The 16,941-nt window shown below is 40.8% G+C and overlaps 1 protein-coding gene across 4 annotated transcripts in view; it reads left to right on the top strand.

The window, feature by feature from the left end:
- The window catches only part of sema5ba (sema domain, seven thrombospondin repeats (type 1 and type 1-like), transmembrane domain (TM) and short cytoplasmic domain, (semaphorin) 5Ba), a 159,841-nt gene that overhangs the window by 122,310 nt on the left and 20,590 nt on the right, over nt 1-16,941 (top strand). For all 4 annotated transcript variants that reach the window (XM_017709528.2, XM_037539216.1, XM_017709526.2 and 1 more), the window contains 5 exons: nt 9,351-9,468; nt 11,715-11,896; nt 12,343-12,486; nt 12,835-12,982; nt 15,069-15,294. In XM_017709528.2, the coding sequence (XP_017565017.2) occupies nt 9,351-9,468; nt 11,715-11,896; nt 12,343-12,486; nt 12,835-12,982; nt 15,069-15,294 (818 nt within the window). The remainder of the gene's footprint in view (nt 1-9,350; nt 9,469-11,714; nt 11,897-12,342; nt 12,487-12,834; nt 12,983-15,068; nt 15,295-16,941) is intronic.

The following is a 16,941-nucleotide window of genomic DNA, read 5'->3' as shown; positions in this document are numbered from 1 at the left end:
ATATGTTTTTCAGCTCAGGAAAAAAGCAGAAAATATATATTTAAAGATAAAAATAAAAGACAAAACTCAACAACTAATATGACATCTAATTAGTCAGTGTTTCCTTTATCCACACTTTGCCTTTATTACAGATTTCATTATTTTTATGAGACTTGTTTTCAGTTTTTCAAAGAAATCTGCAGGGATAGATTTCCCTGCTTGTGGCAAACAGTTCCAAAGATCATTCTTAGACTTTGGTTGCCTTTTCTGCTGCTCATAGTTTCCCAGCTTTGGTCCTGGAGGTACACTGCTCTGCACATTTTAGTGCTTTCCCCTCTCTTAACACAAATGATGTGACTAATAAGCTAATTAACAAACCCTTACTGAGTTGTAGTGGGTGTATTAAAGCAAGAAAAGCACTGAAACATGGAGAGCAGTGTGCCACCAGGAATACAGTGGGAAACGCTGATCTGAGTATTCCTTTGTCCTCTGTACGGAGAATCCCAATCTCAGATGTCCAGTCTTGGTGCTGTAGTGCAAATTTTCTTCCCTTTTATTCTTTTTTCTCAATTTCTCAGTAACGATCACTTGACATGTACACATCCTTTCAGACCCATAGCATTTTGTTTCCTTCTCACAGTGGAAGGATGGACAGAAACACCTGTGGATTTTTTTCAGATCTGAAGCAAAAGTGGAGCTTGATTTTCTCCTCTCTCTCAAAGATGAAAGCTTTAAGTATTGTTTATCTGATGGTGAGAGTTTTGTGGTCTACTAGGTCTTGTAAGGTTGTTAGGAGTTCAATTTTCTCTACTTCTTAGCTGCAAAGGTAGTTGTTGTGAATATTAGCGTCTCACACAACTGTAAAAGATTGGAGGGATGGAAGAGCTAAAGTTGCAGCAGGGTGTACGAAAGTAAAGTGTATAAATTAAATGCTGATAGATTTGATGTTGTAATTAGTGTTGGAAGATTTTGTATAAAATTGTGTTAAATAGTTGTTTCCTGCTTTTTTTCCTGACAGCAACATTGACAGCAAGTTTTGATTGGAAATTGAAGAAAAAAAAGGGTGGTCTCAGTGTGGTACAGAAGGGTGGTACAGTATGTGGTGACGGAGAGTGGTGATGGCACACTGTTAAAAAGAAAGGTTCTAAAAAAAAAGCTTCTTTGAAGTGATGCTGTAGAAGATTCACCTTTGGTTGTTTAGAAATCAGTTCAATGAATGGTTCCTTAATGGTTTACACCAGCAGATTTCAATTTTATACATCTATCTGCCATGTCTCTAGTGTGTGGTTACTTTCCTCAGGCAATAATTTGGACACCTTTTCTTTTACTTGAAAAAAAATGGAATTCAAGACATAATAAAAGCCAGAGGACAGCATGTTCTGAGGCAGTAGGTTTTTGTTCTTTTTGCTAAGTAGTGTAAACTTATATTATTGTCCATGGTAAGCGAGTGCACACTACAGATGCGACAGATAGATATTCCTTTAAAGATCCTTCATTTAAAATGTTTTTAAGGAGCCAAAGAAAGAATCCAAAGAACTATTTTGGTGCCTTAATTTTTAATAATGTAGTGTGGGGGAGAGGTCAAGGCAGGAGAGGAAGTTAGAGAAGCCAGGCATATTTAAAACTCAGCAGGATAGAAAAATCACAGCGGTCTTCAAGGGCAATCCAGAGGAAGCATGTCCTTAAGCTCTCGCTTTGATTTCTGCCAAACTCAGCACACAGCCAGTTAGCATGCATGCTCACCTGCACAAAACAGAGCCCAAAATTACCAGTTGGGGCAGAGGTTAATAAAACCATCCTGCTTTAGAATAAGGGAGGTTAGTGGAGGACTGACAGGCATGAGAATGTCACACTGTTGATATGATAATGTGCTATATACTAATTGTATAATATACTGGTTAATGACAACTTGCCCTGTGTATTGTAGGGGCATGTACTCCATTTTTCCCCATTATATGTCACTCCTGTAAAAGCATAAGCTGCATTTTCCTCTGTCCTACAGTCTTTATAATAAACTTCAGCAGTCTTCTTCTTGTCAAATTCAGTCAAGCTCAAGCTCAGTGCTTTGCTCTAAAGAATAATCTCATAAAAGAGTGGGAGTCTTCTTTGGTCTGTTGCTATCTACTTAAAGTTTTGTAACTGTCAATCAGCAACGTCTACAGAGCTCGCTTCAGAAGTACCTTGGGTTCTATAGCAGTTTATTTAGGAGCATTTAAGATAGGACAGTTTTTTGTTCATAAAAGCTACAAGACTCAAAGACATGATTATTGTCTTAGGAATTGTAATCTTCTGGAAATTGGATGTATACATATAGATGTATTGTACAACTGTGTGATCAATGTACTACATCTCAAGGAGAGTCTCTTTCTCCTTGTTTGTTGAAAGCCAGAGAAAATATTTATTTCCATACCTTTCATCTAAATGCTGAGACTGTTTCTCTTTCTGTATTCTTCATAGAATAAGGCTTTGCCCTCATAAGGCACATATAGTCTTGTATTATACACCAGTGAGCCAAAACAGTGTGACCGCCAAAACAGCTCAGTCGAGCACTCTACAAGTTCTCTGAAGGTGCCCTGTGTTATCTAGCACCAAGACCTGAGCAGGAGATGCTTTAAGCCTTGCAAGTCACAAGTAGGAGCTGCTGCTGATCAGACTTGTTGTTCCAACACATTTCATAGATGCTTGATTGGATTGACGTCTGGGGAAAATGGAGGCCAAGGAAACACCTTGAACTCTGTCATGTTCCTTAAACTATGCTCAAACAATGTTTGAAGTGTAGCATCATACTCCTGAAAGAGGCTACTGCCATTGAGGAATACCATTGCCATGAAGGGTTCTCATCAGCTGCAATATGAGTTGTTTGTAGGTATGTTAGTAGGTGGCACATGTCAAATTGACATAAAATGGGAATGCTAGACTCAGAGTTTCCTAGTAGAACATTGCCCAGAGTATCACACTCCCTCCACTGGCTCATCTTTTTCCCACAGTGCATCTTGGTGCCATCATTTCCCCTGGTAAACCTAGTGCACATACCTGGCTGTTTATGTGATGTAAAATAAAACAGCATTCATCAGACAAAACAACCTTCTTCCATTGTCCAAAGTCCTGTTCCAGTGTTCCCATGCCAATTGTAGGGTGCTCTTGACAGTGAGCAGAGGTTAACAGGGGCACTCTGACCGCAGCCCCATATGCAGCTGGGTGTGATTCACTGGGTATTGTGACACATTCCTCACTCAACCATCATTATAAATTTCTGACTTGTGACACATTAGCCCTTCTGTCAGTTTGGACCAGATGGGAGAGCCTTCACTGTCCTCAAGCATTGATGAGCCTTGGGCATGCAACAAGTTTGCGGTTTGCCTGTCCTCGGATGACCAGTGTATGAACATCTTTTCTAAAAAGCTTGAGCTATGTGGTACCTTTTGCAACATAAGAGGTTAAATTCTATTGCAAAAGTCCATTTTGAGTTTATTCTAAAGATAACAAGAACAAAAATGCTGTTATTTTGAATTGCAACAGTAGAAGAAGACTGGCAACCTTTTCAAAATGTATAAGGGTTTGTACAGCTATAATTAACATGGAGTCTTCTGATATCTCCATGCAGCCTCAGGTTTTCTAGCCACAGCTCATTTTGCAGCTGAAAAGAGGCACAAATGAACTCTTCTCTACCGTTCCTCTTGCCTTTAGAGAAGTGTTTATTAGTGGCTTAATGCAAAGTGCTCCCATCGTTGGTGGCTCAGGTTCTGTGTAATTACATTTGACCTCTTGGCGCTCCACTTCCTGCTAACACCCCTCGCCCCAGCCGCGCGACTCTCCTGTAAAAAACTCATTTACTCTGCCATTTGTTTGGCCGGAACACATTGCCAAAGGAGTCGCTCAGCCACATCAATCTACTTCAGCGAGCGTTAGTGAGGGAGAGAGAGGGCGACTGTGTCTCTGGGAGAAATGGATGTGCAGGTTGAAGCAGCAGTGGCTGAGGTGCAGGAACAGCATACTTCTTAACGACAAGCTCTGCTCGCCCACAGCTTCCCGCTAACCATGCACAACAAAGCGGCAGTGTGGGTGCAGGAAGAATGAAGCGCTGCCACCAATTTGCAGCATTCAGACGCATGTGGCGGTCAAACAAGTGCGCCATTTCACTTCATGGCAGTGGCCAGATTAGCCTGTATGTGCTTTGCTTCTCTGAGGGATGCCGTAATCTCACCATAGCTAATGGAACATGTAAGAAGCCTTATGCTGTAAATGTTCCACAGTCTAGTGAGGGTAAAAAAGCTATTTAGAGTAATAACGTCGATATTGGCATTTAATGTATTTGGATGAGGAAGAGATGAGGCATTTTGATGCCCAATGATATGTTTGTGTTTACAGCTGATAAGCAGTTTGTATCCAGACTTTAACTCAAGGGCAGAATATAAACAGCACAAACCACATGATTCGCTCGGAAAACCACAAATGTTTTTTACAGCTTTCCCTTGGGTTTCCCATTACCTCTTTTGTGGCCAGCTTGTTTTCAGCTCATTGGCTTTAAAGAAAACACCATGCTCTTCTGGTCTCAGCAATAGCAGGTGGGACTGATTTGAAACATTACTTGCATGATGTAGCTCGCTTCTCCTTAAAGCTGCACTATGTAAGTTTTTTGTAAAAATTGAAAGAAGTAGCAATATTGAGCAAAAAAAACATGCTAAAACATGGTGTCCGTGTGCTGTTGCAAGTCACCCTGCAAAGCCTGAAATGATCATTTAAAAGTCAGAGACATGGGGGTGTAGTTTTTCTGAACATGCCATACATATTTGTGTTAATGTCACATCCACAGACTCCTTGACTACTCCCTTCTCCTTCAGTAGTACACATACTGAGTCTGTTCTTAAGTCTGATTAAAGTCCAGAATGGTGAACTAATTCCCGACAAAACTAGGCTTAATCTGTGTCAATTAAACTGACCTACTGTGACTCACTGGAGTCTGTGAAATACTTTGTTGTGAATGGTTATGTCCAACTTTAGCCTTTTACCTGTAGCTGTTGAAAGGGTTAGAATCCAGCCTGAGAGAGCAGAGCTTTACTGTGGGGCTCCGAGGAGCTCCGTGACCAACAAAATTTATGACTTGTTGTTGGCGCCAGCTTGTCAACAGGGTGCTAAAAAACACAGTGGTTAAGAGCTCACAGCAGCGTGGCCTGTTGAAGCACTCGGCTTGAAGGAGTGCCGAGAAGGAGAAGGAGAGAAAAAAGAGGAAAGAAAGTAATCAAAAAGTGAAGGCATTTATTACTACTGCAGAATGTTTGGCTTTTAACTGACTCTCCTCTGGCGGACTTCCAATCCTGAAGCCATTTCTCTTCTGTGCTTTCCTTCAGCCTTCATTCAGTCCTGCAATATGTCTCAACCCCGCTGCCCTGAAGTTCTGGCAAACTCCAACTTTTCTTCTCGTCCTGAGTTGAGGTCATTAAAGGATCTGACTGAGTCATCATACAGCTGTCTCATGCCTTTTTCTTTTCTTACAACTGTATGTTATGGGTTTGGGCTGACAATTCCTTCTCTTTTCAGGCTTGGGTTTATGGGACCAGCAAGAAGCCATCCAGTCTCCAAACTGCTTTTAAAGCCCAGGGACAGGATTAATGGGCACAGCCTGGTAGCTTTTCTCAACTAGTTTCCTACAAATCATAAGCAAAAAAAAAAAAAAACAGCTTCTGACAATTCCTTGTAATCCTTACAGATGCCACTCCATAATGGAGAACTAGTAAAGGTCAAAGCTTGTCAAGACCAAAAATCCAGTAATAATTTTATGTACTATCAAGATCAGTAGAGCAGGAATGATCAAGCGGTATTTCTTGGTTGGAAATACCATCACTGTAATTAACAACAGCAATGTAAAAAATGCACAGCAGTTAATTATGTCTTGCAGAATTAAACTTAAGTTTATTTTTTATTCAATATGGTCAAAAATCAGAGACCACCGTTTGTTTCTTGGAGTTCCAGTTAATACAAACATTAAGTCATGGATTTTTTAGCAGCAGGCAAAAAGCAGGAAACATATTTAAAAATGTATTACTCAAAAACCTCAACATGTAATTATTATATCCTTCCACATTTTCACTCCTCCAAAGTACAGTCTTAGAAGATGGTTTCAAACTCATAACGTTAACATGTCTTCTCACAGTTGAAAGATGCACAGAAACTCCAGTGAAATCTTTCAGGTCTGAAGCAAGAGTGATTTTCTCCTAAGATAAAAGCTTTAAGTGCTGTTTATTTGAAGGTGCCATTTTTGGTGGTCTACCAGGCCTGACATGATTGTTAGGTCTATGTCTTCTCATATTTTGTTCATCTGTTTTCCCTTTGACTTTGCCTCTCTGTATGCAAGTAGATTATCTTGTGTGTAATCTACTCAGAAATATCTCCTAAAAAAATTAATAGCTGGATCCTAAAGGCTTTTTTTGACTGGAAATCAAATAACTGAGGGGTAAATGAGTTCAGCTTATCGCCATAAGCAAGAATTTGCCTTTGGCTACTTGATAAGCACCTGACCAACCAGCTGCCTTGTTTACAATGATGAGGGCATGATTTGCTGTTAAAGGGTGGTGATAACTATTTGCTTCCCATCTTTCTTTTTTAAAAGGCCTATAAAAAGGACAGTGCCTTTATAGCCCTCTGTATCCCTTTAAAACATCCATTAAGCCCGCAGAGAGTAGATGAGATTTATCGCGTTCTGTCAGTCGCCATGCCACATTGTTTTATGTGTTAGTTTATTTCCACCTCGTGTACTGTTTAAAATTTAACAAGGCATGTTTTGTGGCTTTGTGTGCGATGTAGTGAGCTATCAGGAAACCACACTGAATTATACAGCAGTGTAGTTCGTGTCACTTGAAATCTTGCTGGAGTGCACTCACAGTATTCACGTACACACACAGGCAAATACACTGCAAACTCTATTCCACTACTTTCACACCTATTTATGATGAAATACTGAGTCTTCACCCAGTGCTAAGTAATGTTTATGGCTATTTTTAAAACAGTTGAGCAGTCAGAATGGAGAGATGGAGAGCTAGTGCAGCTTTTTTCTGCTGCCGCAGCCCTTTTTTTCCACAGGAAGGGAGGTAGGTCAGAGAGGAGCTAAACATGTGCCTTTGCCCTCTAGCCCAGATGTACAAAACACCTCTCTCTCTCTCTCTCTCTCTCTCTCTCTCTCTCTCTCTCTGTCTCTCTCTCCCTCTCTCCCTCTCTCTCCCTCTCCCTCTCACTCTCCCTCTCCCTCTCTCTCTCTTTGTCTCTCTCTCTCTCTGTCTCTCTCTCTCTCTCTGTCTCTCTCTCTCCCTCTCTCTCTCTCTCTCTCTCAGTGGCCACTCCGAGGGCTCTAAACTGCAGACTGCCACACACCTTTCACAGGCCAGGCTTTTAATTTTTAATTTAATTTAATTTTCTCAGAGGGTCAGCAGGCACATGGCTGAGAGAAGCTGTGGCCTGCCAGTGCCCCTAGGCTCTGTTTGCGTGTCCTGCGACCCTCTGTAAGACCAGCCCACCACTGTTCACTGCTCAAACTGTCAAATCAGCATTCCCTTCGAGCTGCTGTGTTTTCACAGTCTTAAGAGCTTACATGGTTGGCTGACTCTCGTTGCCACTGGTTCATGGGAGCGGATTTCTCCACTGTAATTAATGAGACCAGCACCTACTTCTTGCTTAAATGGGTTTTGCTTGCAGGTCAGTGCCCTGAGGGCTTGTCTCTCTGCTCCTGGTAACTGGGGCTAATTGGGCCTTCTGAACCACATTGATATCATTATTCCCTTTCTTCCACAAGATGGCCTTAATTGGCAGGAACCTTCCATTTTCTCAATTATTGCTTACACATGTTAACTGCCAGAGAAACACAAGGGTCAGTGTAAACAACAGTGGTTGATGGCATAGCTCAAATCGACTGGTTAATCTGTAGTGCAATGTTCCTTCTGCTAAGTGCAGACACAACGTGATTCTAAGTACCTGAAAGAGTGAGGACATGGTTGTGAAAATCAGTTCAGCCTATATATACGGCATCCGAGCTTTCTAGTACATCCATATTCTGATACCAATGTAACAGAATTAAATTTGGTTGAATATCAAAAGGTATGTGTACCTAAATGTGAAGCACTGAAATGTAAGCATGTAAAAATAGACTACTTTCCTCACAAGTGTCTTTCCAAAAATAGAAGTAAAAGTATTATCATTAAAAAAATTTCAAATGCATCAAAATATCTAGTTCAGGGTGTCTTAGAGGTCCTGCAGTTGAATGTTTTTGGAAGATTTTGATGGAAATGTGTATGATTGATTTATAGCAAGCAAGTCAACATGTATAAAAGTATTTTTATTGTGCTTAAATGGTATTTTTGTACAATTTCAAGAAGCAGATATCCAAGAGCAGTTTTAATTTCATTGCTCCACATCTTTAAGGAGAGGTGTGAATTGCAGGGGCTTTCACCCCTCCAATTTCACTCCTTATTGTTCTCTAGCAGCACAATACATATCACACAAAGAGAATTATCAGTGTCCTAGTTAATTTGATAACAGTCTTATAACGAAACATTTTATTTGATTGAATGTATTAAAAACATCCACATCAAATGGCCTCTGGGGTTCTGCAGACGGCTCCGTAAGTGGAACTGAGTAAATGTAACTAGTTACAGTTTCACAGACATATATAGATTTTAAGATGAAGGAGAACAAACATCCACTCTTTCATGCTGAAGCAAATGACCCAAGGACTGACCTGAGAGGTTCAAGGGAGAGATGCTGGAGAATCTACTATATTTGCAAGATGTAGAATAGCAATAATTACTCATAGCCAGATTCCACTCCCCCAGCCTGCAGTGTTTGTGCTCCAGTCAGAATTCCCCTTTCAGTCATGTTCATTCTTGGCACTATGAGCTGTATCAACACTGTGTGTTTTCCTCAACCTCAAGGTTGGAGAGCCAGCCGCCCAGCTCAAACAAACCCAGCTGCTTGTGCCAGAAATAAGAGTCTTTGAGGCTAAAGGGGCAGCTTGGGGGGCAGCCGGTACATGAGGGCTTCCCACCATGTCGCCCTGCATTCCTGCACCACACACACCTCTTGTGGCTTAACTTCATTAGTGGGTTTAAATATAATTACACTTCATTAAGCCTGTGTTTTTTTTCACCAGCTTACAAATACTGGATCTCCATTTTAATGCATCATGTCAGATGGATATTGGAGGATTATATCAAGATTTGCTCAGCTCTCCCTGGAAAGACATCCAGTCATCACTTCAATTGAGACTAACTGTGAACTTATATGTAGTTTAATAATAATAATTTAACTGGATGGAATTGCCCCATTTACCTCATTTCTCCATCTCCCTATTTCCTTCTTTTTCACTCTGTCTGTTTCTGTTCCAGAATGTGTTTAGATGCCAGGGACCCATACTGTGGCTGGGACAGGAAGCAACGTCGCTGCACCACCATTGAGGACAGTTCCAACATGAGCCAGTGGTTCCAGAACATCACAGCCTGCCCGGTAAGTCATGTTCGGCCTTATAATTCAAGTAGGAGTGTTAGTTGGCTCGTGGTGTAAAACCATACATACACAGGAAAAAATATGCATAGAATGCATAGAATAATACTACAAGTTTTCCCAACCCCACTAACTGGTTTACAGCCACCCTCATACTTATATTAAATTATCTCAAAGTCCCTCCACAATGCAAAGCATCAGCTAGTAGGTATGAAAACCCTTCCTACTGCACTATGGAGGAGTGGAATCATGCTCTTTGGAGTGATAAAACACCTTTGGGATGAATTGGAGCCCTGTTTATGAACCAGACCTAATCGGTCCACAGACCTTTCTGTGTCTAAAGGGAATCAAATCCCCACAGCAATGCTCTGACATCTAGTGGGAAGATTTCCCAGAAGAGTGGAGGCTGTTACTGCAGCATAGGGGGTCTAATTCCTTATTATGCCCTGGATTTTGGAAATGTTGGATGAGTGCAGGTATCTGCAGACTTTTGTACGCTGCCTGGCCATTGTTCCATCCAGTGCAGTACAGCCCAGTACAGTTACTAATTTAAAAGGCAGGGTTCTCTGGAAATTGTTTGGTGGTCACATGATTTCTCACAGTAAACAGAACTTCACTGTTGGAACGAAACCTTCCCTCTCTTGTGTTACATTTTTTACATTTATTTGTATGGAAGCTGAAAATGCAAGCTGTCTTTTACAGTGTATTAAAATTTCATAATGAATGAAACAACAGAAATTCTCAAAAACTACTACAAAAACTACTACAAAATTCTTGTTCACTAGTTTCTATTAAAGTTTTTACATTTTTTATTAGCTTCTATTCAAATGTTTTTTTTTTTTCCTTTTTTTCTTTCTCCTGTAAACCATTTTTACAATGTTTACCATTGTGAGGGGCAGTCATGGGCTGGAGGTTAGGGATCCAGCCTCGTGACCGGAAGGTCGCCGGTTCGATCCCGACAGCCGACAGCACATGACTGAAGTGTCCTTGAGCAAGACACCTAACCCCCAACTGCTCCCCGGGCGCTGCGGATTGGGCTGCCCACCACTCCGGGCAAGTGTGCTCACTGCCCCCTAGTGTGTATGTGCTCACTAGTGTGTATGTGGTGGTTCACTTCACGGATGGGTTAAATGCGGAGGTGAAATTTCCCCGTTGTGGGACTAATAAGGGATTTCCTTATGAGGCATAGAGCACCTGACACATTTCCAAGTGCACGCTGAAATCCTGACATGTACACTGTTGCTCAAAAGACTGGAATTGATGTATGCAAAAGTGTAAAACCAAGTTGTAGAGACATGCATAAGATATTTCTAAAATGCTCGCCCCTTGCAGTTTCAAAGATTTCATTTAATTAGTGAAAAGCAATGAATTTGTGAAAATAGTTTTGATATGTCCATAATAAAGAGTGGGGTTGTAGATTATCATAAAATGACTGAGAAAATTATTTAGCATCAAGAAAGAAACTGGCAACACTTTACTTGGACTGGGCTTTATTATGTTGACATAACCATGCCATAAACATGCCATAACAGATATCATATGCTGTCAAAAATGCTGTCAAAAATGTCATGACAGAGTTTGTCCAGTAATATAACGGTGTCATGTTATCACTAATGATATTTGTCATAATAGATACCATAATATTTGATGTCAGGACAGCTTACATCACATGCTAATTTGTGCTAAGCATATTCTAGGCAACTCTAATGACACTGTTACATTACTGAGCATAATCTGTCATAACAACTAATGACAGTGCTTTTTTAAATGCCTGTTATCTGACATGAGTGACGGACTCACAAAGATTTTGTGATGATTGTGTTTGACCAATGATCAACATTGATCATGTGAGTACAAGCACACACAGAAGAGAATGTGACTGAGAAAGGCAGCAAAGCCTCAAAGCCCCTTAAATGCCACTCTTTCTTTTTCTCCTTCTCTTCCTCCTTGGTGTGTGGCTTGCGGCCCGGCACGTGCTCCTCACTTCTCCGAGGACTCGTCGTGCAGTTTAGCAGCTGCTGAGGCGTGAAGGGTGGCACGCCACATGATTGATGACATCATCTGAGCCAGCTGTTCTCAGTAGCCTCTGTTTCTCAAAGTCAATTAGTTTTGGTTGAAGTTGCCTTTTCATGGTCATCTGTTTGGAGGAAAACTGGCTGTAGATCAGTGTGAAGGTGCAGCCATGCTTGCAGGGCAAATCGGCCTCCTTGAATCCGTATTTTACGCATACATTTTGTTTTTTATTCCAGCTGCGGAACCAAACCACGGATGGTACCTATGGTTCCTGGGCCCCATGGCAGCCTTGCAGCCATGATGATGGCGATGGCATCAGTGCTTGCTTATGTCGTTCAAGGGCATGTGACAGCCCTCCACCCAGGTGTGGGGGCAAAAACTGTGAGGGTCCTACTATTGAAGTGGCCAACTGCTCAAGGTAACTGCAGTTTTGGTTAACTGTGTTTACCACTGAAGTGTATTTCAGCTACAACATACAGTGGGCATTTCAATTTGTTAAGATTTTATTTGAATAGTCCACTGTAGATCCTCTAATACATACATCTAATACATGAATTTAACTCTTTTGCTTTTGAGAATCACCCCATAGTCTTTTAGCTTTTGTTGATAATGTGTAAAAGACTGACCAAATAAAGTGAGAAAATTCTTTTCACTTACAGGCACTAAATTATGTAGTCATTTGGAGTTAACTATATAATCTATACCTGACAACTAGGATAAAGATTGTCCATTAAAGGCTAGATAGGTTTTGTGCAGAGGAATTGCCTTACTATTCAGTTCCATGCAGTGACATAGGTTCTTTTTATCTGATAGAAATCTATGTATCTGTGGCACATTAGTGATCCTTTCTATGTTTTGCTATAGAAATGGGGGCTGGACACCTTGGTCATCATGGGGCCAGTGCAGTACCAGCTGTGAGATTGGCTTTGAGGTACGCCAGCGATCCTGCAACAACCCCTCGCCCAGACATGGCGGCCGAGTGTGTGTGGGCCAAGCCAGAGAGCAGAGGTGAGAGACAGAGATCATAGTGCTCCCTCACCCATCACGCCACATACTCATCCACACCTTCACTCTCAGACAGCGTGTGAAGGCAGTGAGACTGCGGAATAAGACATTCTTCTGATGTTTGACACTTGATTGCATGAAATGATGTAACTGCAAAATCTTAAATTACCCCTGATCTTTTTTCCCACATATTTCAGCAGTTAGTTGGTTTTCTTTGATGTTGAAGTGCTGTCTGAAGGCTTATTTCTTTGCACAGATTGTTCCATGTCCTGTTTTATGTTTGGTGGAATGAGGGCACAGTGATGAGTGTCTCTGGATGAGAATAACCTGAGTCTCCTTCTTTCCCTTCAGACTCTGTAATGAGAAGGTGTCATGTCCTCAGCCCATTTTCTGGTCCTTGTGGTCACCCTGGTCCAAGTGCAGTGCCGAGTGTGGAGGAGGAGTGCACTCTCGGTCGAGGAACTGCGAGAATGGAAACAGCTGTCCAGGCTGTGCACTGGTGCGTTATGCTGTCTTTCCTTCTTCTTTCCTTCTTCTCTCTCTCTCTCTCTCTCTCTCTCTCTCTCTCTCTCTCTCTCTCTCTCTCTCTCTCTCTCTCTCTATCACCTAGGGTTTAGCTCGCTCAGTCTCTGTCTGTACATGATAACCTAACGGCTCCACTCTCAGGGGAGCTTGTCTGATCTAAGAGTGGACCTCAAAACCAGCATACATCGGCATACAATATGAGGCATACAGCACCTGGCACATTTTCAAAAGCATGCTAGAATCATGACATGTACATTGTTGCTCAAATGTTTTCAAGTTGCAGATACATGTATAAAATGCTTCTACAATGATCATTTTAATATCAAAACTAATGTTGATATGTCCAGAATAATGAGTGGGGCTGTAGATTATCATAAAATCACTGAGAAAGTTATTTAGCATCAAGAATGAAACTGGTAACACTTTACTTGAACTGTGCTTCATAAAATTGACATAAACATGCTATAGCAGATATGCTATGCTGTCAAGAACTGTCATGACAGATTTTGTCCTGTAATATAACAGTGTTATGTTATCATTACTGATAATTGTCACAGCGGATACCTTAATATTTTGATGTCAGAACAGCTTATGTCACATGCTAATGTATGGTAAGCATATTCTAGATAAATCTAATAAAAATGAACAGTTATGGTAATATGACACTGTTACATTACTGAACATAATCTCACAACCACTCATGACAGGTTATGATATCTGCCATGATGTGTTTATGGCATGAATATGACAGTAGTGTGTAGCAAGTTTCAAGTGAAATCTTACCATAAAATTAATATCCACAATATCCCAACATTAAGTGAAGAGATTTCCCAGAAGAGTAGAGGCCGTTACTCCAACAAAGGAGGTCTAATTCCTTATTAATGGTTATTTGTCAGAAATATCAGATGATCGCAGGTATCTGGATACTTTTGGACATTAGGAATTTTTGAGCGGTTCAGTTATTAATCTGAACCAAAAACTACCCATACAGACTATCTGTCTAGTTCTTTAGAATTTGTGAGGTGGTCGCATGATTTCTTATGTATGTTCACAGTAAATACAAACAACAGTAGCGACAATGAAAGAGCTTTGTGTTCTCATTTTGTTTTCTACCTGCCGTTTGGTTATATGTGTCGAGTGACAGAAATTCTAGTTAGCTGCTGATTTTTGAAGAAATGTATAAGATAATTAGAATATTGTTGGTTCTGTGCAATTTCACAGGCGTATTATTACTAGGAGGCAATGAAGCTGTAAAAAAGCAAGTTTAGATGTGTCCCAAATGATTAATTAGTATGGAGATACTAGTAAAATGCCTGAGAATTTTTTATAACCTCAAGAAAGTGCAGATGATGTAGTTTGTAATATACAAAAATTGCAAATAAATTCCAAGGCAGATAACTTGGCAAGCAGTTAGTAATAAATCATAATAAATAATGTTTATTATTAATTCTTTATTGTTATAATAATTCTTATTTTTATTATTATATTTTATACATAGTACTATCAGTCGAGTTCATAAAGTTTCACTCTGTGTTATATAAGTTATTATTGTGTATAACATCACATCAATTATTAATCTGACATTCATTTGCAGCATTTGAACTGTAGTGTACCTGCATTCCTCCAGGGGTGTACTGTACACAGAACATGAAGAGGAGTGCCACAGCAATCGGCCGCACAGAGTAATTAATCATGTGGTGGAAAAGGTGCTTGCTATGCAGTTGTACTTTATTTACAGTGTGACTGATTCAGGCTCCCCGTTTTTCTCTGTGTGCTCTCAGCTTGTCTCAAGAGTGAGCAATTAATTCAGATCTAATTGACTCTATTAAAACTCAAATCAAGTTTCCTCGCAAAGGAGCTGAAACACATCCCTGGAGTGCATGGAAATGAGCCGTCAAGCTGTATCCGTTCCTACAGATGACACAGCAATGCTCAGCCACTTCCTGTACAGTATTTGCTATAAAGCTAAGTGGCTGTCCTGTGCAGGAAAGATGAATGAGCTGAGCGATTTTTGCACTTTGGGTATTATTACTCATTCTGCTTTCTCTCTCCGTGTGCAGGAATATCAGACCTGTAATCTGGAGTCGTGTCCAGAGGTGAGGAGAAACACGCCATGGACTCCGTGGGTGCCGGTAAACGTGACGCAGGGCGGAGCACGGCAGGAGCAGAGGGTGCGTTACATCTGCCGGGCACAGCTGGCTGACCCGCATGAACTGCAGCTGGGCAAACGCAAGGTGGAGACGCGCTTCTGCCCCAACGACGGGACAGTCACCTGCGAAACGGACTGTAAGTGCAATCTCGCTGCTGAAGGCTGAGAATGGGAGCTTTAACTAAAATATAGTGATGATAACGATGATGTTTGTCTAGCAAAAATGATTAAAGTAATGGGGAGAGAACTTCCCTATAGTTCTAGGCAGAGACATGACTGAGAGATTAAACTGAGAATCAGGGTGGGGGAAAAAGGGGGAACCTGATCGTTCGGGTTGATTTAGTGATTTATCTTCATGTTTTAGGCGCATATGATGTAACATACCATGAGCTGATCTACAGAACGATAACATGATTTACGTTGTACAAATTTGTCATGTTTTCATTTGAAATATTTAGTAGCTACTCTTAGATGCCACCAGTTTGCTTGTTTTGAGACACAGTATCAATCTTCAGCTCCATGTTGCATGACAGAAACTGAAAAAAAAACTGACAGAAACTGAGCCTTTTATTTCTTTTTTTAAATTTCTGACACAGGTCACTCAGTCAGTCACAAGCCAGTTCCATGAGATATATCACATCTAACAAATACTAAAAGAAGTTTTGATATCCATTTATTGCTACTGCACACATGCGCGTGGACAACAGGCCAAAAGTATAGAAGCAAGTACTGATTTTATTAAGGTTTTACAGTTCAGTCCAGTTGCCAACAACCAGCACGACACAACATTTTATTAATGTTTAGTTAAACCAGATAAGTTTTTCCAGTATATTCTTGGTTGGTTTGCAGTGATGTATTCTCAAATGTAGCATATCTGAAAAGCCATATTTATATGAAAAGTTTTCACACTAGTTTGATAACAGGCCCTTACTTTGATTAGTATTTACAGACTGTAAATACTTTCTAATTTAGAATTTAATTAGTTAATCAAGCCTCCAGGAGCATTTGAATGGGTGAATCGGGTGGTTATGATTAGCACCGTAAAAGAACTCTGCAGGAGAATCACTAGAAGCAAAACAAATTAAGAATGTGTTGTACATCATTGCTGCAGATATGTAGCCAGACCATTTTATTTTTTTGTTAATAAAGCTGTTAGTATGTGTTTAAGTTATTGTGATTGTTGCTTTCAAACTTTCAGACTTTTGGCTTGGCTTGTCCTGTATCACACAGTTCAGCATGTCTGACCTTCACAGAGCATGGAGAGAAGTAGCTTGCTGTTGTGCAAGTCTTAAAATCTAAGACTATTCTCCTGGCTACCTTTCATAAAGAATAATCAGAACTCTCCTCTGAGGACTAACATGCTAATGCTCTAGGGAGATGCTATATTTCATAGTCACACACCTGACTTCAGCAAAATACAGAGAACTGTGTGAACAGTGAACGTGACTTCAATTTTCTGTCTTGAAAGCACTTAGTGCATTAGTCACTGTTGCCTGAAGAGATTTAGTGATAGATCCCCCTACAGCCTTTCCGCCTGAATGTAAGGTGTGTGTGTGTGTGTGTGTGTGTGTGTGTGTGTGTCTGTGTCTGTGTCTGTGGATGTGCGAATGTAAATGTGAGGTGTTTTGGCTCCGGCCCTCATCCGCCTTGGTGACAGACAGCGGTCACCGTCCAGCGGCCATCCACGTCATGAGTATCAGCCCCCACATCGACTAACTATTAACTTCCTGTCAGAAGTCAAGTGAACTGGGCTGTTCTTGAGGGTTTGCATGGAGTGCATTAAA

This window comes from Pygocentrus nattereri, chromosome 6 (genome assembly GCF_015220715.1).
Source record: "Pygocentrus nattereri isolate fPygNat1 chromosome 6, fPygNat1.pri, whole genome shotgun sequence".
NCBI lineage: Eukaryota > Metazoa > Chordata > Actinopteri > Characiformes > Serrasalmidae > Pygocentrus > Pygocentrus nattereri.
The sequence above is the reverse complement of the archived record's forward strand: the minus strand, read 5'-3'. Positions and strand labels throughout refer to the sequence as shown.